Source organism: Mobula hypostoma, chromosome 7 (genome assembly GCF_963921235.1).
Source record: "Mobula hypostoma chromosome 7, sMobHyp1.1, whole genome shotgun sequence".
Lineage (NCBI taxonomy): Eukaryota > Metazoa > Chordata > Chondrichthyes > Myliobatiformes > Myliobatidae > Mobula > Mobula hypostoma.
This window is the reverse complement of record NC_086103.1, coordinates 178,642,749-178,667,960: the sequence shown is the minus strand read 5'-3', so window position 1 is coordinate 178,667,960 and position 25,212 is coordinate 178,642,749. Positions and strand designations below refer to the sequence as shown.

The following is a 25,212-nucleotide window of genomic DNA, read 5'->3' as shown; positions in this document are numbered from 1 at the left end:
GAGGATAGGGTGTACTGAGAACAGGAGCAGTAACGAGTCCTTGAAAGTGAATCCATAGCTTGTAGACTCAGTTCAGCGTGGTAAGTGAAGCTACCCACGCCGGTTCAAGGGTAATAACTGCTCCTGAATGTGCTGCATGGTGCTGTGAGACCCAAGGCTTCCATGCCTCCTGCTGGTTGGTGGTAGCAAGAAGAGAACGCAGCCTGGATTGGGGGGGGGGTTGTGGGAGGGGTCTTTCACTCCAAGTAATATTTTATTCTTCCTATGTTTCCATTGACTCCCCCACTCTCCACCACATACCTACACTCAAGGAATAATTTAACTCACTGATGAACTACCAAGCATTCCAATAAACCATTTTGTGTGGGTTATGGATGACTTACAGCTTCTAACTGCTTTAAACTCCTTGTCATCACCGGCAGCACAGCAAATAGCTTGATCTATTATACTGCTGCTTCCCGATGTGTGGGAACAATTCAATTCCCACTGGCAGTACTATCTCATTCTGGCCAAACTTTTATGCAAAGTCAACTGAATGGCAAGCAGGAATCCCCATATACGAAGTAAATTTATTATCAAAGTTCATATCCGTCTCCATAGGCTGCACTGAGATTCATCAGACATGCACAGCAAATACAAAGAAACACAACAGAATCAATGAAAAGCTGCACACAAAAGACAGACAGCCAATGTGCAAACAGACATCAAGCTGTGCAACTACATAAGAAACATAAAATAATAATAATAATAATAAGTAATAAATGCCGATAACATGAGTTGCGGAGTTCTTGAAAGCGAGTCTGAAAGCCATGGAATCAGTTCAGTGTTGAGGTGAGTGAAGTTATCCACGCTGGTTCAGGAGACTGATAGTTGAAGGGTGATAACTTTTCCTGAACCTGGTGGTGTGGGACCCAAGGCTCCTGTACCTTCTTCCTGATGGCAGCAGTGGGAAGACAGCATGGCCTGGGTGGTGGGGGTCCCTGATGATGGATTGTGATTTCCTGCGAAAACACTCGTGTAAACGTGCTCAGTGGTAGGAGGGCTTTCAAAGGCTAGGCTAGTGCATTTTTAATGCTACCATCCTTGCAATGATCTGCAGACTTGGAGAAAATCGTGACAGGATTTTGGTTACCTGGCACAGCAGAGGCCATTCTGCCTACGTTGTATGGACTGTGAAATGAATCAGAGATGGGTAATCTCTGCCATTTTCGAAAACAGCCAGCAGCAGGCAATTAATTAATCTATCAATTAGTCATGGGATGTGAGTATCTCTGGTAATTCCATTCACTGCCTGTCTCTCAACCGGAGATACACTCAGTGGCCACATTATCAGGTACAGGAGTGAAGCCCAGTGTGATCTTCTGCTGCTGTAGCCCATCCACCCCAAGGTTCAACGTGTTGTGCATCCAGAGACACTCTTCTCTACATCACTGTTGTATCAAGTGGTAATTTGAGTTACTGTCACCTTCCTGTCAGCTTGTACCAGTCTGGCATTCTCCTCTAACCTCTCCCATAAACAAGGAGTTATCACCCACAGAAATGCTGCTCACTGGATTTTTTTGTTTTTCCACACCATTCTCTGCACACTCAGGAGACTGTTGAGCATAAAATTCCCAGGAGATCAGCAATTTCTGAGATACTCAAGCCACCCCGTCTGGCACCAGCAATCATTGCACGGGCAAAGTTACTTAGATCACATTTGTTCCCCAACTGATATTTGATCTGAATAACAACTGAACCTCTTGACCACGTCTGCATGCTTTTATGCATGGAGTTGCTGCTACATGATTGGCTGATTAGATATTTGCATGAATGAGCAAGTACACAGGTGTACCTAATAAAGTGGCCATTGAGCATAGATCTAACCTAATGAGGTGAATGAGGAAGGATAGTGGGCAAGACTAAAACCAGAGGGCACAGTCGCAGAATAGAGCAGGTATTCCCAGCCTTTGTTATGCCATGGACCAACACTATTAAGCAAGGGGTCCGTGAACTCCAGGTTGGGAACCCCTGCCTTCAGGAGCACATACTGAGCAGATGCCAGGTGGTATTCGAGGAGATGGCAGACCAGCTTATTTTCCCACTTAGTTATTGTTAATCCAGCTTCCCTCAGCAGCCCACAATCTGCTGGAGGAACGCTGTGGGGGTTGGGGGGGGAGAGAAGAAAAGAAAAGAAAAATGGCATAAAGAAGATTGGGAATGCCTGTCTTCAGAGCACCGCTCCTACTGGGACATAGGCCACCGACAGCAGCTCACCACAGTCCTCTGCTCTAGACCAGTCTTTCAAGTTGTCCACCATCTGCTGAGACCCAGGGATGAGGTCTTTGGAGCTTCTGTTGGCATTTCTGTAGCTCTGGGGTTTGATGGGACGAGGCTGCATCTCCACACCTAACCCCTCGCCTTTTGTAGCCGGGCTTGGATCCACCCTGGTGGAGTTTATTTACTAGTGAAACCCCCTTTCTTCCTGTGCATCTCCAGAAACGGCTCATTAGCCCACACTGGCAATCTCCCAACTCAGCACTGGAAACCAACTGCTCTCCGGCTTTGTACGTCTAGGGTATACGTACTCCGGTCCTGCCAAATCTGTGAAATGTCTCACCCACCTAAGCCCCGGCTTTTGTGAATAACAAAAAGTGCCCATTATAATGAAACAGTCAAATGTGCACAGGTCGGAGCTCAAATCTTCCAAAAGCCATATTCACTGATCTCCAATAACTTCCGCACCTGGGCTGCATCAAATCACGGTCCCCACCGGATCAAATCCTACAACCAGGTCTCTCTAGCATCTTCTCTCTCCACCTCCCGCCGAAACAAGACAAAAACTCCCACCGGTGTCTGGCACAAACCCACCCCCCAGCCTTCTCTCCCGATTGGATGGCCCACATTCCTAAGCACCCCTCATCTCTAACAATAACCCGAACACTGTTAGCTGTGAAATCTTTACCAAGGAGTTACACTAGTTATTTGCATTTTCAACGTTTGTTAATTTTATTTTTATTTGGCGATCGAGGGTGGACCAGACCCTTTCGGCCCTTCAAGCCACACCACCCAACATCCCACTGGTTTAACCCTAGCCTAATTACAGGCCAATTCACATTGACCACTTAACCTACAAACCAACATGTTTTTGGAATGTGGGAGGAAACCAGAGCAGCTGGAGGAAACCCACGTGCACAAGGGAAACTCCTTATAGGCAGTGGCAGGAATTGAACTCAGGTCACTGGTGTGGTAACAGCTAATGTTTTGATGTACATGTGACAAATAAAGCTAATCATTAAATCTTAAATCGGAAGGCAGGACCATTTACTGGAGTTACACCATCTCCAGGCTGCCCAGCAGAATGGAAATACAACATTTAAAGTTAAACAATCGCCCATTTTCTCCTGCACATTGGGGCTATTGTTAACGAACTATATAGTCAGCACAGATTCCAGCAGCAAAGCATGAACCTGCTCCCCCGCCTCATAGTGGGAAAATGCTCTCTGGCATTGAGCTGCCAGAAATACACAAACTACACTCGGAGGGCCAGGGGGATCAATCAGGCAGCATCTGGGCCAGGACCACCAGACTCAAAAACAGTTACTTCCCATAAGCAGCAAGGCTGATCAACACCTCCACCCACTAACCCACCCTTTCACCTGATGAACAGACACTCGTGTCTAGCATCACTTTATAGACATACAATCAATGTATATAAGCGACCTTCGAGACATCGTGCAGAACAACCCCTTCTGGCCGAACGAGCCACACTAACCAGCAACCCACCCACTTAACGCTAGCCCAATCACAGCACAATTTATATTAACCAATTAATCTACTAACCGGTACGTCTTTGGACTGTGGGAGGAAACCAGAGCACCCGGAGGAAACTCACATACTCATGGGAAGGGTGTACAAATTTCTTACACACAGAAGCAGAACTGGATCCTAAACCCCAATGTCCCAAGTTGTAATAGCACCTCACTCACTGCTACCATAGTCACTTACAGATTTATATTTATCGTGTTCTTCATCTTGTTTTTTTGTGCTGCATCAAATCTGGAGTAATAATTACTTTGTTCTCCTTTACACTTATGTAGTGGATGCTACACTAACCTTTTAACCCATTCCACTTCCCTCCCACGCAGTCCATAACTCTCCATCTTTCTAAGAGTCTCTGAGATGTCCCTAATGTATCTGATTCTACCACCACCCCTGGCGAGGCATTCCACACACCCACCTCCCTCTGAGTAAATAAAACCTGTCCATAGTTGGAAAACACAAGAAAATCAATCACTATGACAACCGTGTCTCCACAGTATCTGGAGTACTGTAGTTCATTCTTGTTGGCCCAGTATAGGAGAGATGTGGAGGCTTTGGAAAGGAAGCAGAGGAGGTTCCAAGGTGCTGCCTGGATTAGAGAGTGTGAGCTAAAAGAATATCATTCAGGATCCCCATCACCCAGGACATGTCCCCTTCTCATTGCTACAACCAGGGAGGTGGCCCAGGAGTCTGAAGACACACAACTCAACATTTCAAGAATAGCTTCTTCCCTTCCGCTATCAGATTTCCGAATGGACAATATATAACCATATAACAATTACAGCACGGAAACAAGCCATCTCAGCCCTTCTAGTCCATGCTGAATGCTTACTCTCACCTAGTCCCACCGACCTGCACTCAGCCCATAACCCTCCATTCCTTTCCTGACCATATACCTACCCAATTTTTTTTTAAAAGACAAAATCAAACCTGCCTCTACCACTTCTGCAGGAAGCTCGTTCCACACAGCTACCACTCTCTGAGTGAAGAAGTTCCCCCTTGTGTTACCCCTAAACTTTTGCCCCTTAACTCTCAACTCATGTCTTGTTTGAATCTCCCCCCACTTTCAATGGAAAACGCCTATCCATGTCAACTCTATCTATCCTCCTCATAATTTTAAATACCTCTATCAAGTCCCCCCTCAACCTTCTACGCTCCAAAGAATAAAGACCTAACTTGTTCAACCTTTCTCTGTAACTTAGGTGCTGAAACGCAGGTAACAATCTATTAAATCTCCTCTGTACTCTCTCAGTTTTGTTGACATCTTTCCTATAATTCAGTAACCAGAACTGTACACAATACTCCAAATTTGGCCTCACCAATGCCTTGTACAATTTTAACATTACATCCCAACTCCTATACTCAATGCATTGATTTATAAAGGCCAGCATATCAAAAGCTTTCTTCACCACCCTATCCACATGAGCTTCCACCTTCAGGGAACTATGCACTGTTATTTCTAGATCCCTCTGTTCTACTGCATTCTTCAATGCCCTACCATTTACCATGCACAATGAAAACATGCACACTACCTCACAATTCCTTTTTGCTCCCTGTTTGCTCTAATTATTTAATTTTTAAAATGCATTTCTTATTGTAATGTATAGTCTTTCAAATTATGTGATGCACTGTGCTGCAGCCACAAAACAAATTTCATGACGTATGCCAGTGATATTAAACTTGATTCTGATCAAGAGTATATAAAACTGATAAGGAACAATTTCTTAAAAGTGGGGAGGGGAAACCAGTTCTGCTGTTTGTAGAATTGAACCTGTATATACATCAGATTTTAAAATTTAATATTATTGCAGCTTATTTATACATAAGAATGTTTGTAAGTCTGACACAGTAGTGTAGTTAGCGTAACATTTACAGCATCAGAAACCCAGGTTCAATTCCTGCCGCTGTTTGTAAGGAGAGTCTTCTTGCACCACCATAGCATGCCCACAACTTCCTAACCCGTACACCTTTGGAATGTGCGAGGAAACTGGGCACCCAGAGGACACCCACACGGTCACAGGGAGAACAGTCAAACCCTTCACTGACAGCGGTGGGAATGGAAACCCGATTGCTGATCACTGCGGCTATAAAGCATTTCGCTAACAACATACATCAAAGTTGCTGGTGAATGCAGCAGGCCAAGCAGCATCTATAGGAAGAGGTGCTGCTGGGTTGCTAGTTATTTTACTCAAACTTTTTGAGGGCAAATTGCAAAACGAGAAAGCAGAATTGGAGGAAGTAATGGGGGAGCAGATGGATGTCAGAGCTAAGTTTTTTTGTTTTCACAGAGTGGTCAATGTATGAAAAACACTGCCAGGGTGGTGATAGAGGTAGATACATTAGGGACAGTTAAGAAACTCTTAGATAGGCACATAGATGAAAGAAAAATGGATGGGTATGTGGGAGGGAAGGGTTAGATTGATGTAGGAGTAGGTGAGAAGGTTGGCATAACATTGTGAGCGAAGGGCCTGGATTGTGCTGTACTGTTCTATGAATCATCATTTGTCTGTTATGTGCTGTGTTGTCTGATGTAGGCCAGCGGTCCCCAACCACCGGGCCGCAAGTACGTGCTACCAGGCCGCGAGGAAACGATATGATTGGGCAATATGAAACGATATGAGTCAGCTGCACCTTTCCTCATTCCCTGTCATGCACTGTTGAACTTGAACGCCCCCCCCCAGCCCCCGGTCGGCCGGTCCGCTAGAATATCAATATTAAACCGGTCAGGGGTGCGCAAAACGTTGGGGATCCCTGATGTAGGCGATCATGCTCTTCCATCACCATGATTGTTCTTGGCTAATTTTTCTACAGAAGTGGTTTCCCATTGCCTGCTTCTGGGACAGTGTCTTTACAAGACGGGTGACCCCAGCCATTATCAATACTCTTCAGAGATTGTCTGCCTGGCGTCAGTGGTCGCATAACCAGCACTTGTGATGTGCACCAGCTGCTCATACGACCATCCACCACCTGCTCCCACGGCTTCACGTGACCCTGATCAGGTGGGGCGGGGGCAGGGAGGGCTACGCAGATGCCACACAAATTAGCAAAGATTGGAACGATTCAGCAAAGTAACCAATTTTCTACAGATGTACCGTGGAGAATATTCTGACTACTTGCATCAGTATCTGGTATGGAAGGGCCACTGCAGAGGAACAGTAGAGACTCAGACAGCTCCATCATGGGCACTAGCCTCTCCTACCCTGAGGACATTGTCAAAAGTCACTGACTCAAAGCGGCGTCATCTATCATTAAGACCCCATCACCCAGGGCATGCCCTCCTATCATTACCACCACCAGGAAGGAGGTACAGGAGCCTGAGGACAGATACTCAATGTTTTAAGAACAGCTACTTCTCCCTCATCAAAATTCTGAACAGACAATAAATCCATGGACAACACCTCACCACTTCGCTTCCTTCTACATTATCTTTTTGATATTGTAATTAATATCAATTTTTAATGCCTTTGCTCTGTCCTGCTGCAAAACAACACATTTCATGACATACATCAGTAATAATAGACCAGCTTCTGGTTCTATTTTAGTTATATTGTAATTTAGTCAGACAACACTCAAGAGGCTGACAGCTGATTCCTGTCCCCATTTACCAGAACTGGCTGGAAGACACTCAATTCAGTTTAAATGAATTGAACGCTAGACTACGAGAGCGGTGGCAAACTTAAGACAAACAAAAGCAAGTTTAAAGAGGCCACGCCAATTTGACGCAAAATTGACAAACACCTACAAAAGCTGCTGCGTTGACAATGATGAATGGCACCACACTAGTTGGAAGGGAGGACTACAATGGGTAACACTGGCGTCCTCTGTGCATAGTCGACCTTCACCCCTCCCCTCCTCCAGGTACCTGCTCCTCGCTCACATTCCCCTCCTCCTCTCGCTTTTGCCCCTTTCCCGCCCGAACACAGCAGCCCTCCGGCTCAAGGCAGTATCTGTTATGATAGAAATGTCTCAGCCGACTACCTCTTCTAACCCAGGGGTTCCCAAAGTGGGCTCCACGGCCCCCTTGCTTAATGGTATCGGTCCATGGCATAGAGGTTGGGAGCCCCTGATCTAACCTCTCATCCCACTCCCCCTCTTTCCCCTCCCTATCCTTTTTCCCCATCAGCCCTTCGCCCTCCTCCTCCACCCCTCAATTCCCCCATCCCACCCTCTCTCCCTTTATGACTTTCTTCTCTTTCTCCCTCTAGCCCTTTCCCTCTCCCACCCTCGCATCTCCCTACTCTTCCCCCAAAGACAGAAACACTCGGCAGGCCGAAGCACAGACCCCACAAACCCCTCACCTCTCGGCGATATACAGAGTGCCGGTGCCCAGTCCCTTGCCGTCCAGCACCGCCGCGATCTCGGGCTGCTGCAGGCGCACCCCCTCGGCCGGGGGAGGGAAACACTTCAGGAAAACCATGGTGCAGCCAACTCTCCCCGCAGGCCCAGCCCTCGGACTGGCGCTGCCTCTATCTCCCCTCACCGCTCCATGCGGTGCCGCCTGACCCGGAACCAATCCCGGCATCACCCACCACCTGTAGCGCCACTGGTGCTGGGAGGTCTCAACCCATAAATTTTCTCCACTACAGCGCCGCCAGCGGCCGGGAGGCCTCACAATAATCCCATTTTTCCCCACCACAGCGCGACCCACGGCTGGGAGGACTCAGACCAACTCACCCCCACAGCGCCGCCCACGGCCGAGAGGAGTCATTGTTGTAGTGACAAAAATCTGACAACCATAGCGATACTAGCGGGTGGGAGGTGTCAATACAGCTCGTCGTACGAACACTAAGATTAATGAGTATTGAATCTCGTTCCACAGCCCTCCTCTCCCATTACCATGCAATTTTTGTCCCTTTCAGATACCTATTCACCTCCTCTTTGAGCTTGACAATTAAATTTGTCTTCTCTGTTCAGACCATAAACCATAAAATGTTTTGTTCTTGTCACTGTTGGATCATTTGATAATGATAATCATTTTATGACCCCCAATTGTTCAGACTATGATAAATGTGAATACCTTCTCTCTGTCTAGACCAGCCTTTCTCAACCTTTTTGCCCTGGAGGAACCCTTGAAATAATTTTTATCTACAGCTCATGGTACTTTAGTGTGATCAGTAAGTTGTAGATATAATAACCCAAAAATAATTGTCAATGCTCTTTTGAGTAGATAATTAATTATTAGCCAACCTTTCTTAAAAAAAAGTAGTTAAGCTTAGCTTATGTTTCTTGAAATTGATCCCTTTCCTTTTCATAAATTTTTAAAACTCATAAGGCAAACATAATAAATTTCTGTTAAATAACTGACTTCAGCCAAAATGGGATTTAATTTTTCTACAGGAAGGCTAGGTAGATTTAACCATATAACCATATAACAATTACAGCATTGAAACAGGCCATCTTGGCCCTTCTAGTCCGTGCCGAACTCTTACTCTCACCTAGTCCCACTGACCTGCACTCAGCCCGTAACCCTCCATTCCTTTCCTGTCCATATATCTATCCAATTTAACTTTAAATGACAACATCGAACCTACCTCAACCACTTCTGCTGGAAACTCGTTCCACACAGATACCACTCTCTGAGTAAAGAAGTTCCCCCTCATGTTACTCCTAAACTTTTGTCCTTTAACTCTCAACTCATGTCCTCTTGTTTGAATCTCTCCCACTCTCAATGGAAAAAGCCTATCCACGTCAACTCTATCAATCCCCCTCATAATTTTAAATACCTCTGTCGTCCCCCCTCAACCTTCTACGTTCCAAAGAATAAAGACCCAATTTGTTCAACCTTACACTGTAACTTAGGTGATGAATTTAAATAAAGGTTGTGAATTGATTTATTTGCAACATTAATATTTATTGACAATGTTAAATAGTAAAGTTACTAAAAACCATAAGCCAAAGCAACACGAAGAAAAATATAGCCTAAGACACAACTTTATACAAGACTTTGAAGAAACATAGGCTCAAATATAGTCCTAGCATGTGAAACCTATGCTTAAAAGTTGCTGGTGAACGCAGCAGGCCAGGCAGCATCTCCAGGAAGAGGTACAGTCGACGTTTCGGGCCGAGACCCTTCGTCAGGACTAACTGAAAGAAGAGCTAGTAAGAGATTTGAAAGTGGGAGGGGGAGGGGGAGATCTGAGATGATAGGAGAAGACAGGAGGGGGAGGGATGGAGCCAAGAGCTGGAAAGTTGATTGGCAAAAGGGATATGACAGGATCATGGGACAGGAGGCCTAGGGAGAAGGAAAAGGGGGAGGGAGGAAAAAACCCAGAGGATGGGCAAGGGGTATAGTCAGAGGGACAGAGGGAGAAAAAGGAGAGAGAGAGAAAAAGAATGTGTGTATATAAATAAATAAATAACGGATGGGGTACGAGGGGGAGGTGGGGCATTAGCGGAAGTTTGAGAAGTCAATGTTCATGCTATCAGGTTGGAGGCTACCCAGATGGAATATAAGGTGTTGTTCCTCCAACCTGGGTGTGGCTTCATCTTTACAGTAGAGGAGGCCATGGTTAGACATATCAGAATGGGAATGGGACGTGGAATTAAAATGTAAACTCCCTTGTCCATTTGTTCCCCCCATCCCTCCCCACCGATCTCCCGCTTCCTTCTTGCAAGCGGAACAAGTGCTACACATGCCCTTACACTTCCTCCCTCACCACCATTCAGGGCCCCAGACAGTCCTTCCAGGTGAGGCGACACTTTACCTGTGAGTCGGCTGGGGTGATATACTGCATCCGGTGCTCCTGATGTGGCCTTCTATATATTGGCGAGACCCGACACAGACTGAGACATCGTTTCGCTGAACACCTACACTCAGTCCACCAGAGAAAACAGGATCTCCCAGTGGCCACAGATTTTAATTCCACGTCCCATTCCCATTCTGATATGTCTATCCACGGCCTCCTCTACTGTAAAGATGAAGCCACACTCAGGTTGGAGGAACAACACCTTATATTCCGCCTGGGTAGCCTCCAAGCTGATAGCATGAACATTGACTTCTCTAACTTCCGCTAATGCCCCACCTCCCCCTCGTACCCCATCCGTTATTTATTTATACACAGACATTCTTTTTCTCTCTCTCCTTTTTATCTCTCTGTCCCTCTGACTATACCCCTTGCCCATCCTCTGGGTTTCCCCCCCTCCCCCTTTTCCTTCTCCCTGGGCCTCCTGTCCCATGATCCTCTCATATCCCTTTTGTCAATCACCTGTCCAGCTCTTGGCTCCATCCCTCCCCTCCTGTCTTCTCCTATCATTTTGGATCTCCCCCTCCCACTTTCAAATCTCTTACTAGCTCTTCTTTCAGTTAGTCCTGACGAAGGGTCTCGGCCCGAAACGTCGACTGTACCTCTTCCTAGTGATGCTGCCTGGCCTGCTGCGTTCACCAGCAACTTTGATGTGTGTTGCTTGAAATTCCAGCATCTGCAGATTTCCTCGTGTTTGCGAAACCTATGCTTGTTTTTTTGCTGCACAAATACTCAATTCTAGGTCAAACTTGAGATAAGCACACACAGGTTTCACCTTCAACTGAAATAAGATGATTTCTATCCATGCTCTTGATGCTTGTTAAGCAAGAAAAAAGCTTGCTCACAGATGTAAGAAGTTGAAAACTGCAGCAAAATATTCATTGCTTTCCTATGAATGGCAGGATAGGAATCCAGAACTTGTTCGGGGCAGGTCAGTAAATCTCATCTTGAGTGCATGATCAGAGCACATCTCACAAAGTTCTTCTTCTTCTCTCAAAGTCAAGTTTTCAGGCTAAGCAGAAGATTCAGAGAAAGGGTCCCTCACACAGTCATACTCTTGTGTTGAAAGGGGGGAAAATACTGTTCAATTTTTGTCCTGCGGTTCTCTGGACCCTCCATAACTTCTCGATCAGCAGGAGTCCCTCAGCATTTTGTTTTATTTATTTTAGTCCTGATGAAGGGTTTCGGCCCAAAACATCAACTGTTTATTCCTTTCCATAGATGCTACCTGATCTGCTGAGTTCCTCTAGCATTTTGTGTATTTTTATTTATCTATCAGATCTTGGGGCACTGCCTGAACAAGGTGGCACCTATCATCAAGCATCTCCTACATCCAGGTCATACCATCTACCCACAGCTAATCTCGGGAGGTACAGAGTCTGAAATTACACACCACCAGGTCCAAGAACAGCTACTTTCTAACAACTATCAGGTTCTTGAACCATCTACACAACTCCAACTGACCTGCTGCCTGGCCTGCTGAGCTCCTCTAGCATTTTGTGTGTGTTGGTCGAAATGTCAATGGTCCATTTCCCTCCATGAGTTCTTTCAGAATTTTGTGTCCTGTATGACAGAGAAGATGTTGGAATGTTTCCTGTGTGAATGGAGGGATATTTCTACAAGGTAATGGCCTGGTTATTTAAAACTGAGGGGCATAGAAATTTCTTCTCACAGTGAGTGACGGGTATCTGGAATTTCTGTCTCAGAAAGTTATGGAAACTAGTTTACTGGAAATATTTAAAGTGGTGGTAAATAATTTTTTGATTGAGTGACACAGATTGTGGCCTACTTTAGTTCAGCCATCTTGAATCCTAGGCAGGCTTGAGGGGCCAAGTGGCCTACTCCTACTCCTTCTCCTGCCCCTGTTTTCTGGTGTGACTTTTGGAAATATTAAGCCAAGGTCCCATCTATCTTCAGATAACACGAAGTGAGAAAATCTGCAGATGCTGGAAATCTAAGCAAAACACACAAGATGCTGGAGGAACTCAGCAGGTCAGGCAACACCTATGGAAAAAAGTCCAGTCGATGTTTTGGGCCGAGACCCTTCATCAGGATCTGATAGGTCAGAGCCTGAAACATCGACTGTTTACTCTTTTCCATGGATGCTGCCTGGCCTGCTGAGTTCCTCCGGCATTTTGTGTGTGTTGCTTTCCTCAGATAAGTTCAAGTTCAAATTTATTGCCATGGGCATACCTACCCGAGGTTGGGTGCCATGACAACTAGCTTTTGGCAGCAGCAGCAAATCAGATATTTGATACGTATTCCGAATGATAAAGAGCAGGGGCGTTCCCTTTTGTGCGGGAGAATATTTATCGATCGGTGAACAGCAACGGAAACAGATTATTTCTTCATCAGAGTCAGAAGCAGCTTTATTACCACTGATATATGTCACACAATGTGCTGCTTTGTACAGTGCAATGCTTAAAAATTATCAGCAGTTACAATAAGAAATGTATAAAAATAAATCATCGTCATTACCATTATGCGCCGTGTCGTATGACGTGAGCGGTCACGGTATTTCTGTGACTATGACTGTTCCTGGCAAGTTTTTTTTACAGAAGTGGTTTGCCATTGTCTTCTTCTGGGCAGTGTCTTTACAAGACGGGTGACCCCAGCCATTATCAATACTCTTCAGAGATTGTCTGCCTGGAGTCAGTGGTCGCATAACCAGGACTTGTGATATGTACCAACTGCTCATATGACCACCCGTCTCCTGCTCCCATGGTTTCACATGATCCTGAATGGGGGGGGGGGAGGTGTTCAGCAGGTACCTCACCTTGCCCAGGCTGACCTGCAGGCTAGCAGAGGGAAGGAGCGCCTTACACCTCCTTTTGTGGAGACGTATCCCCTACCCGCAAAAAGAAAGGAAAATAGTGAGGTAGCTTCAGAAATCTGATGGTGGAGGGGAAGAATCTGTTCCTAAAACATTGAGTGTGTGCTTCAGGCTCCTGTACCAGTTCCCCTGAGGCAGTAATGAGGACGTGTCCTGGGCGCTTCATGATCACTGCGTCACTGTCTGATATGGTCCTACTGCACAGGACCGAAAGAAGTTGCAGAAAGTTGTAAATCTAGTTAGCTCCATCTTGGGTACAAGCTGAGAAAGTACCCAGGATATCTTCAGGGAGCGGTGTCTCAGAAAAGCAGCGTCCAAAAGGACCTCCAGCACCCAGGGCATGCCCTTGTCTCATTGTTACCATCAGGTAGGGGGTACAGAAGCCAGAAGGCACACACTCAGTGACTCAGGAACAGCTTCTTCCCCTCTGCCATCCGATTCCTAAATGGACATTGAACCCATGAACACTACCTCACATTTTTTTAATATACCGTATTTCTGTTTTCGTACATTTTTAAAAATCTATTCAATATACGGAATTGATTTACTTGTTTATTTATTACTATTTTTATTTTTTTTTTATCTTTCTGCTAGATTATGTATTGCATTGAACTGAACTGCTAAGTTAACAAATTTCACGTCACATGCCGGACCTGATTCTGATGCTGATCACATTTCTTGCTGTGCACTCCTCATTTACCATGATTCCTGTGTGCCCATTAATTGCACTCTGTTGCTTTAAGGTGCTTTGGCAGGGGTTTGAGCTAAACTAAGGATGTTTAAATCTTTATTTTACACTGAGGCTAAACTTCATCAGGTGTCTAACACTTCAGATCGTTCTTTCTTCAAGCAACCCTCAGTAAAATTTAGGAATTATTGTTAAGCTATAATTATTGTGACCAAATTACTTTGGGACGTCCCCAAGTGTCGCTACAGAATTGTAAGTACAACATTTTTTTTACTGTTCAAACGCACTGAAGGTGTCCCCTTCTGTTTCGAGAATGAGGGACGATCGCATTTATCAGCTGGACAGCGCGGTTTCCCGTAGTCCGGAAGCACCTGGTTGGGTCCGCTAAACCCCGTTGCTACGAGCGGCCCTTAGCAACCGGGTGCTGGCGAAGCCTGCAGACGGAGTGGGTGGAAGTAACCGGGGACCCTGCTCGAAGTGTTCGGACGCTTCGTGGCTTTGGGGGTGTTACTGAACTCGCAGCGCCGTGGTGTGTGAGTGTGATGCGCTGGGCCGGTGTAGGGCCTTCTCCTCAGGGCTGGCGTTTGGGTCCCCCCACCCCTTCCCTTTCCTCCATGCTCCTTTCCTTTCCTCCACTCCACCCTTTCCCCTTCCCCACCCATTCCCTTTGCCCCAACCCCCTCTGCCCCCCTCCCAGATGTAACCAGCCCAACATCTCCCTTCTAGCCTTCTAATCCTGGTAACATCCTTGTAAGACTTTTCTGCACTCTTTCCAGTTTAAACCACGTCTTTCGTATAACAAGGCAATCAAAACTATAGACAGTAATCCAAGTCGGAAGTCAAAGTCGAGTTTATTGTCATATACACTAGTACACGTACAAACTGATGTATTGAAAAAACTTGCTGCAATATCACAAGCACGAACGGCATTCACAAGTAAACATAATTTAAAGACAATTTTTTGCAGGAACAACACAGTTGGAGCTAAAACAAAGTGTAGCCTCACCAATGACTTGTACACCTGCCATTATAATGACTCCCACCACTATGTTCCCTTTTCCGACACCTTTTTGTGTCCTTGATGGTGGGTGTGCTGGTGTTGGTGATGTGTTGAGCAGTATTGACTACCTGCTGCAATATTGTTTCTGTAAGCAGCTTGTTAGGATGCTCTCTACTGCACATCTGCTGAATGGTAGACAGGTCATTCCATACATAAGTGCATTGAGATAGTAAAACGAAAACCAGCGTACAGAATATTACAGAGAAAATGCAGTGTGGTAGACAAATAAAACACAACAGATTTGGGAGAACAAGAATCCATCTTTAGCATCTTGGATGTCTTCAAGAGTCTGATAGAAGCTGTCGTTGAGTTTGGTGGTTCATTTTCTCAAGCTTTTGTATCCTCTGCCAGACTGCAGAGGAGAGGAGATAAAATGACTGAGGTGGGAGGAGTCCTTGATTGTTGGCTGCGTTTCCAATGCAGTATAGACTGAGTCAATGGAGGGGTGGCTGGTTTGTGTGATGGACTGTGCTGCGTTCACAACTCTGCAATTTCTTGTGGCCTTGAGCAGATAGACTGAGACAATCAGATGCTAGAACAGAATTAGGCCACTTGCGCCCCATCGAGTTTGCTCTGATGTTCCATCATGGCTGATTTATCATTCCTCTCAATCTCATTCTCCGGCTTTCTGCTTATAACTTTTGATCCCCTGACTAATCAAGAAACTATCAACCTCTGCTATAAATATACCCAATGGTATGGCCTGTACAACCATCTGTGTCAATGGATTCCATAGATTCACTGGCCTCTGGCTAAAGAAATTCCTCTTCATTTCTGTTCTAAGCAGATGTCCTTGTATTCTGAGGATGTGCCCTCTGGTCCTAGACTCCCCTACTGTAGGAAGCATCCTCTCCATGTCCACTCTGCCTAGGCCTTTCAATATTTGATAGGTTTCTATAAGATCCAGTTCAAATGAAGAGTCCTGACCCAAAAGGTTGACTGTCCATTTCGCTCAACAGATACTGCCTGACTCACTGAGTTCCTCAAGCAGCTTGATCGTTGTTTCAAAATCAGGTTTATTTTCACTGTTTTATATAATGTGGAATTTGTTGTTTTGTGGCAGCAATACAGTGCAGGGACATAAAATTACTATAAATTACAAAATAAAATGAATAATGAGGTAGTGTTCATGGACTGTTTAGAAATTTGATGGCAAAGGCAAAGAAGTTGTTTCTGAATAATGATTTCCCTGTGTTTATACTCAAAGTCTCTATTAATAAAGCCCAGAATTGTGTATGCATTATTAACTATTTTCTCTTTTAATGAGTTAATGTATCATTGAAAGATCCTGTTTGAAAAGGCCACAGTCTATAATGGAGTACTAGGTTAGATTTTTTTGAGCTTGTGGGTCCAGAATCAGATTTAGCTTTAATATCACTGGCATACATTGTGAAATTTATAAAAAACTATAAATTACAATAAGAAATATTTAGTGCAAAAAGATTGCAAAAATAGTGAGGTAGTGTTCATGGGTTCATTGTCCATTCAGAAATCTGTTCCTAAAACATTGTGTGTACGTCTTCAGGCTTCTGTACCTCTTCTCTGATGGTCGTAATACGATTCCCAGAATGAAAGTGTTAGTGTATGAGGAGCATTTGATGGCTCTGAGCCTGTACTCACTGGAGCTTCGAAGAATGAGGGGAGGATCTCATTGAAATCTATTAAGTAGGTTTTCCTTTCAGTCAAGATGGCGCCTACGGTACAACACTTCTTTGACTGGCATATTCTAGATAGATCACGAAACCAAAAATTCCACTACTTTTTTGTATTTTACATTTGTTTTTCATCCTGAATGTGATTCTGGAACTGTTGGAGCCTGTGATTGCAGTTTGGAGATTGTTTGGGTGTTCCAGTGCTCTGCAGTCTCCAAGATGATTCTGGGAGACAGACAATGTGTGGGAACCTCATGGTGAGAAGGCTGCGGGGCGCAAGCCGATGTTCAACTCCATTTCGCTGATTAAGACTTCCACTGTTTGCTGATTTAAAGAGATGAAGGAGATTGAAACATCAAGATGAATGCAGAATGTGAGCACTGGCTGCCTGCCTTTTGATCGCTGGTGGGATTGCTCTGCTACAGAGAGGAAACTGCCTTTTGATCGCTGTGCTACAGAGGGAAAGGCCTACTGCTGGACTTGGAGAATATTCAACACAGCCGGGTTTTCTGTGTTCGGGATATGGACTTGGACTATGGGGAATTTGGGGGTGAATGCGTTTGTTCTGTTTTTGTATGTTTTTTGTGCGGGGAGGAAGATTTGGGGGTTGATCATCGTGCTGCCGTTCCTTTCTTTTCTTTCTTTGGTCCGTGGCTATCTGAAGAAGAAGAATTTCAGAGTTGCATACTTTGATAGTAAAGGCATCCGTTAGTCTTGCGAGACCATGGACCTGCGCCTGGAAAGTCTTGACTCTCCAGGGCGCAGGCCTGGGCAAGGATGTATGGAAGACCAGCAGTTGCCCATGCTGCAAGTCTCCCCTCTTCACGACACCAATGTTGTCCAAGGGAAGGGCATTAGGACCCATACAGCTTGGCACCAGTGTCGTCACAGAGCACTGTGTGATTAAGTGCCTTGCTCAAGGCCAGAACATGTTGCCTCGGCTGGGGCTCGAACTCACGACCTTCAGGTAGCTAGTCCAATGCCTTAACCACTTGGCCACGTGCCCACACAACCCCATACTTTGATAATAAATGAACTTTTGAAAGTTGAATATTGAAAGGACTAGATAGAGTGGATGCGGAGAGGATGTTTCCTATAGTGGGGGAGTCCAGGAGCAGCCTTAGAATAGAAGGAAAACAGCTATGAGGATGAATTTCTTCAACCAGAAGGTAGTGAATAAGCGGAATTCATTGCCACATCCAGCTGTGGAGGCCAAGTCACTGGGGATATTTAAAGTGGAGATTAATAGGTTCTTGATTAGTAAGGATGTCAAAAGTTATGGAGCAAAGGCAGGAGAATGGGACTGAGGACTGAGAAGGGTAATAAATTAGCCATGATGAAATGTTGGAGCAGATTTGATGTATTGAAAAGCCTAATTCTGCTCCTATGTTTTATGGTCTTATGGCCTAATGGTCTATGAGGAGAGCACATTCTGGTTGTTGGAGTGAGATCTGAACACTCAGACAGCTTGTCTTTCTCAGTCTCTTAATCTGAAGTTAAATAATTAGTAGCAATTCCGTCTAGTTTTTAAACTATTTTGCATATGTCTGAATTAATTTACTGGGCTAGTTATCCAAAGGCCTGGGGTAATGATCCAAAGACTGTAGTAAAAGCACCAGGAACTTAAGTTCAGTTAATAAAGTAAATGAGAAGTAATAATAAATAACTAATACCAGTAATCAAGCCAATGAAACTGCAAGGTTATTTGGTTAACCTTTTAAAGAAGGTAATCATTTTCCCTAGCTTGTCTTATTTCTGACTCAGAGCAAATGGTTTGGTACAGTAACTGCTCTGCCTAAGACCGCAAGAGAGTTGCAGATACAGCTTAGCACATTAAAGATACCAGCCTTCCCTTAGGTTTGGTCTGCACTTCTTGCTCCCTCTGTAAAACAGAGACACCTCCCACTCCTTCCTCCTTCAATCAGGCAGAAGAGAGATAAAAAGATCAGCTTTATTTCTCGCTTGTACATCAAAACGTGCAGTCAAATGTAATGTTTGTGTTAGTAACCAACACCTGCAAGTGTCGCCATGCTTCCAGCACCAGGTCAACATGGCCACAACTCCTTAACCTGTACGTATTTGGAACGTGGAAGGAAATGGGAGCACCCGGGAAAACCTACAAACTTCTTACAAACAGTGGCAGACATTGAACCGTAATCAGTGATCGCTGGTGCCTGAAAGATAAATCACCCGGCTTGCAGACAGATCCTGCTTCATCTTTTTCCTGTAGTAAGATGGAGTCTTGGCCTTAGAGTCTACTACATAATGGTCCTGCATATTGTCTACCAGTACTGTGTTTTCTCTGTATTCCCCCACATATTAGCCGTTTTTGTCTGGGGAAAAAGTCTCTGGTTGTCCATTCGATTATATGCCTCATCATCTTGTACACCTCTATCAAGTTATCTCTCATCCTCCTTCTCTCCAAAGAGCCAAGCCTTAGCTCACTGAACCTCTCTTCAAAAGACATGCTCTCTAATCCAGACAGCATCCTGGTAAATCTCCTCTGCACCCTCTCTAAAGCTTCCCCCAACCACCTTCTATTTAGGGGACCAGAACTGAACACAATATTCCAAGTGTGGTCTAACCAGGGGTTTTATAGAGCAGCAACATTAGCTCACGACTCTTGAACTTTCACCTTGTACTGGCATTCTGTGTCCCATTCATTCTTATACTGTACTTCTTTCTAAAGGATGAAGATGCCAGTTGAAGTGTCCATCTCACAACATCACACTTCACATTGACGTGACCCCTCAGTGACAGCAGGCACCACTTACCACTCAGCTCAAGGATACGGAACTTCAGTTACGTTTGGCAACACCAATGTTGCTATTTAGAGAGCTGAGGGAATTGAGAGAGATTTTCACAACAATGTTCATGATTCAAGTTTGTTTGTTGTCTTTCTTCAGTACACCAATGTAAAGGAGAACAAAATGATTATTAGTCCATTTCTCTAGTGCAGGATAAAAATAACACAATAAGCATAAAGAAAACAATAAAAAACACAATAAATAAAAGCAATCCTATAAGACACGATGTACGAGTAGCTATTGCGCGTGGTTGTATAAATTTAAGATTAGAGTGTATACATAAACTGATTATACTTATATAAAGTGACACTAGGTGCAGGAGTATCTGTATGTGAGCTGACTCTGACAGGAAACAATAAAGTGACAATGTGATTCTTGGCAAGAGAAACTCTTCTCGGTAGCAGCAGGCATATGGAAGCACAGTAGGAATGTGACTGTCTCAGTGTAGGTACGAAGTGTGGAGTGGAAGTGTGAAGTGGCAGTGCATTGGGGGAAGGAGGAGATAAAGGGACCCGAGGACCTGTGGAGAGGAGTGACTGATGTGGATATAGTGGTGCTAGTTGTGGGGTGGGTCATGAATAGAGATTACCACAGACAGGAGGGACAGTAACCTGAGGTTATACTCTTGGGATAATTGGCAAAAGAAAGGGAAGAGTATTGAGACTCTTCTGCCTCTTCAGGTGGTTGGACCAGAGAGTAACTTTCAAAAAGGAATTAGATACCTGAAAACATTTTTCAATGGAATAGAATTACCAACATAAACAACAGGAATTCTGCAGATGCAGGAAATTCAAGCAACACACATCAAAATTGCTGGTGAACACAGCAGGCCAGGCAGCATCTCTAGGAAGAGGTACAGATGACGTTTCAGGCCGAGACCTGACAAAGGGCCTCGGCCTGAAACGTCGACTGTACCTCTTCCTAGAGATGCTGCCTGGCCTGCTGCGTTCACCAGCAACTTTGTTGAGAATTGCCAACATGATTGGTTGTATGGACACTAACAACTGTATAGGACATCACGGTCCACTAAAGCATATACACAAGAGATTTGCAGATGATGGAAATCCAGAGCAACACACACAAGGTGCTGGTGGAACTCAGCAGGTTAGGCAGCATCTACAGAGAGGAATAGAGAATGACGCTTTGGGCCAAGAGCAAAATGTCAACTCTTTGAAACTCGCCGTACATAGGTGCTGCCTGATCGCTGAATTCCTTCAGCATTTTGTGTGTTGCGGGCCACTACAAGGCTGTCCATATTATTGTCAGCTGGCACTAACTCTTAGAAGTGTAATATATTAAATGCACTCCTCAGCGAGTACTTACTTCACTTCTGTAGACTCTCCTGATAGAATCAAGGCTATACAACATGGAAACAAACCCTTCTATCTAATTTGTCCATCTTATCAATACATCATAGAAAACATTTCTATCTGTTTGCATCATGGCAACTGCCAACAAAAAACTGCACAGCTCAGCACCTCCCCTCCATGGCTTTGGTCTATTCTCAGTAAAGTAGACTCACCCACCCTGGACATTTTCTATTCTCCCCTCTCCCATCGGGCAGAAGATATAAAAACCTGAAAGCACGTAACACCAGACTCAAGGACACTGCTGTCAGACTCTTAATTGAACCCCTTATGTGATAAAATGGACTCTTGATCTCACAATCTACCTCATGATCTTTCATTTTATCGTTTTCCATACTGTGCTTTTCAGTAGTTTTTATTCTGCATTATTGTTTTACCTTATGTACCTTGATGTACTGTGTAATGATTTGATCTTTATGAACAGTATGTAAGACAAGCTTTTCACTGCATCTTGGTACACGTGACGATAATAAACCAATACCAACAGTGAGCAAGATCCCATTTGCCTGCATTTGATCTTGAAGCTTTTCCTATCCAAGCTCATCTTAATGTCTTTATACGTTTTTTGTACATGCCTCAACCACTTCCACTGGCGACTCATTCAATATGTGCACCACCCTCTCTATGAGGAAGTTAACCCTCAGATCCCCTCCAAATTCTACACCCCCTTTCAGCCTAAAGGTAGGCCCTCCCATTTTTTGATTCCCTTTCTTTTCAGATTCAGAGATACAGTGCAGTAACAGGCCCTTCTGGTCCAATGAGTCCAGACTGCCCAAGTACATCCAATTGACCAATTAACCTACTAACCTGGAATGACAGAAGAAACCGGAGCACCGGGGGGGAACCATGTGGTACGAGGGAGCATTGTTCCCTCTAAGGCTACGTCCACATTAGACTGGATAATTTTGAAAACTCCAGTTTTGCGTAAAAACAATAGGTGTCCATACCAGGCGTTTTTGAAAATACCTCCGTCCACATTAAAATGGGTATTTGGGCGAATCTCCTCCTACCGGACATGCGCAGGACACATCTACGGAAAACAAGCGAAGAGGAAACGGTATTCTATTTCCGTTTCCGCTGCGGCATTGTGCTATTTCCATTGGTCAAAAACTAGAGTACCTACAACAACGGTGAAAGAAAGTTTTCAACGATGTCTTCGAGATCTTGTTTTCACCACATGATCAGGAAGGAGGTGGAGAAGGCTGAGGTCCTACTCCACCAGGTTTAGAAAGTTAATACCTTTCAACTATCAGGTTCCTTCTTCAGTCACCCCAACACTGAACAGATTCCACAACCGGTAGACTCACTTTCAAGGACTCTACAACTCATGTTCTCAGTATTTTTTTGGTATTTGCATGATTTGTCTTTGTTGCCCGTTGGTTGGTTGTCAGTCTTTGTTTATGTATAGTTTTTCATAAATTCTATTTCTCTATTTTCCTGTAAATGCCTGCAAAAAATGAATCTCAGGTAACATATATGTACTTCGATAATAAATTTACCTTGACTTTGAGTTCTGTTCCTGCAGTGGCCATGTTACACCTGACTTTCAGTGCCTGTGGATTTATGGCCATTTACCAGCTGGGTGCAGCAGTTGCCCTGCACAGACACGGTCACAAACTCCTCAGCAAGATGCAGAACTACGCTGGAGCTTCTGGTGGAGCCATGGTTGCTGCCGTTCTGCTTGCGCAACCCGAAACGTTAGAGGTGAGTGTGGAAGGTGGAACTCACGCCGTACCTCGCCTTGCCTGGTGAAAGGTCGGAGGATCTCAGTGGGCAGGCAGCATCTGTGGGAGGGAGATGGACTGACAACTTTTCAAGTCGAGATCCTTTGTCTCCCACCCCACTTCATTTCACTTTACGCATCACAATTTGGAGGAACAACACATCCTATTCCTCCTGGGTCATCCACTGCACACACAAGCTTCCCCCACTTACCCCCCCCCACTGATCTCTTTTTGACACCATCTGCTATTCACCATTCACCTCTTCCCAAATGTTCAAATTTCAAAGTAAATTTATTATCAAAATACATACAAGTTGCCGTTTACAACCCTGAGATTCATTTTCTTGTGGGCATTCAGGGTAAATTGAAGAAACATTATAGAATCAATGAAAGACCCCAACCGGTGTGCGAAAGATAACAAACTGTGGAAATACAAACGGGGAAAACAATAATAATGTATAAATAGATGTGTATAAAGTGATGAGGGGCCAGCCCCTTAAACCTACCCCAAAATAAATCTAACATGTAGCTAACATCCCATGTAGCTCTCTATTTTTCTTTCATCCATATGACTCTCTAGAAGTCTCCAAAATGTCCGTAATGTATCTGCCTCTACCACAAAACTTGGCAATGCGTTCCATGCACTTACCACTATTTCTACAAAAAAACCTACCTCTGACACCCCCCCATACTTCCTTTTAAATCACTTTTAAAGTATACCCTGTTGTATCCGCCATTGCTGCCCTGGGAAAAAGGTGTTGGTAGTCCACTCGATCTATGCCTCTTATCATCTTATACACCTCTACCAAGTAACCTCATCTACCTTCATTCTAAAGAGAAATGCCTTAGCTTGTGCAACCTTTCCTCACCAGGCATTTCCTTAATCCAGGCAGCATCCTGGTAAATCTCCTCTGCACCCTCTCGAAAGCTTCCACATCCTTCTTAGAATGAGGTGACCCAAATTAAACACAATACTCCGTGTCGTTTCACCAGAGTTTTGTAGAGTTACAACATTATCTTGAGGTTCTTGAACTCACCTCCTCCCCAATTAATGAAGGGCAACACACGGTATGCCTTCTTAACCACCCTGTCAACTTGTGTGGGAACTTTGGGGGATCTATCGAGGTGGATCCACGATTACCCTGTTCGTCCACATTGCCTTTAATGTTGTATTCTGCTGTTACCAATCATTGCTGAGAGAGTCTGCTGCTGAGGAAGTTGAGTATCCAGTTGCAGAGGGAGGTACAGAGGACCAGGCCTTGCAGTTTGAAGATATTTCATGGGATGATTATGTTCAACACCAACCTGTACGTAGGTGATCCTGTTGTGCAGTTGGTCTAGAGTGCAACAAACAGCTAGAGAAATCTCAACTGTTGTGGGGGTATTCAAATTGAAGTGGATCATGTCAGTGCTCACTGAAGTGGATTATGTCAGCGCCTTCTGGTTATGAAATATCTCAATATTTACAACTCTAATGTTTTTTGCAAATCCCTTTGTGTCTTTGTCGCTCATTGCCTCAAACCTTCATTTGTGGTGCACAATTTCATTGCCCTGCTGGGTCAGGGTTTTTATGTTGCAGGCCTTTCTAAGCCTTTGCATTAACTACTCCTTCATAAAATACTCCTTGCTGCGCTGTAACAAAAGTTCCTTGTACTCTTCTGATTCTGCAGCAAGAGGTATTTGCAAAGTAAGAAGGCACTGTACACGTGTTATAGGTTATAAGAAATATATAATGAATAATGTTCAGAAAGAAAGGAAAATGTTTAATACAGTGGTAACAGAGACAAAAAAGACGTATCAACCAAAAAGACAAAGCTCAAATCACACAGTATACAGCCAGATGGATCCGCCCCCTTCCTTTCCAGTCCTGATGAATGGTCTTGGCCTGAAACATCAACTGTTTATTTCTCTACATAGATGCCGCCAGACCTGCTGAGTTCTTCCAGCATTGTGTGTGTTACTCTGGATTTCCAGCATCTGCAGCACCTCTGGTGTTTAACACTTCCTGAACTACTGCTCTGTTCAAAGAAAGATTTTCTTCCTCTGCACTTTCCCCAACTCCAGAATCAGCTTTGCAATTCAGTTAGCGTCCTCATCCAGTCTTAATTCTACTCTTGCAAGTCTGAGTAATTTTGGGGTTTGTTCACTGTCTTCTGCACTGGATATAATCAAGCAGATAATAGTGCATCACTCACAACATGCTGGAGGAACTCAGCAGGTTGGGCAGCATCCGTGGAAAAGATCGGTCGATGTTTTGGGCCGAAACCCTTCATCAAGACTGTAGAGGGAAGGGGCAGAGGCCCTATAAAGAAGGTGGGGTGGGGGGGAAGGAGAAGGCTGGTAGGTTCCAGGTGAAAAACCAGTAAGGGGAAAGATAAAGGGGTGGGGGAGGGGAGGCAGGGAGGTGATAGGCAGGAAAGGTGAAGAAAGAATAGGGGAAAACACAATGGGTAGTAGAAGGAGGCGGAACCATGAGGGAGGTGATAGGCAGCTGGGGGAGGGGGCAGAGTGACATAGGGATAGAGGAAGGGAGGGGGA

General features: G+C 44.7%; 2 protein-coding genes across 9 annotated transcripts in view; one reads left to right on the top strand and one right to left on the bottom strand.

Moving 5' to 3' along the window:
• clns1a (chloride channel, nucleotide-sensitive, 1A) overlaps positions 1-8,329 on the bottom strand; it is a 47,762-nt gene extending 39,433 nt beyond the window's left edge. For both annotated transcript variants that reach the window (XM_063054633.1, XM_063054631.1), the window contains exon 1: positions 8,100-8,329. In XM_063054633.1, the coding sequence (XP_062910703.1) occupies positions 8,100-8,323 (224 nt within the window). In that variant the 5' untranslated portion in view covers positions 8,324-8,329. The remainder of the gene's footprint in view (positions 1-8,099) is intronic.
• A 5,724-nt stretch (positions 8,330-14,053) lies between these two features.
• pnpla4 (patatin-like phospholipase domain containing 4) overlaps positions 14,054-25,212 on the top strand; it is a 76,737-nt gene continuing 65,578 nt past the window's right edge. For 5 of the 7 annotated variants that reach the window (XM_063054630.1, XM_063054628.1, XM_063054627.1 and 2 more), the window contains exons 1-2: positions 14,458-14,598; positions 22,477-22,655. In XM_063054630.1, the coding sequence (XP_062910700.1) occupies positions 22,482-22,655 (174 nt within the window). In that variant the 5' untranslated portion in view covers positions 14,458-14,598; positions 22,477-22,481. Of the gene's footprint in view, positions 14,318-14,452; positions 14,599-22,476; positions 22,656-25,212 lie in introns of those variants that run through there. The other 2 variants (XM_063054626.1, XM_063054625.1) reach the window with 2 other exon arrangements.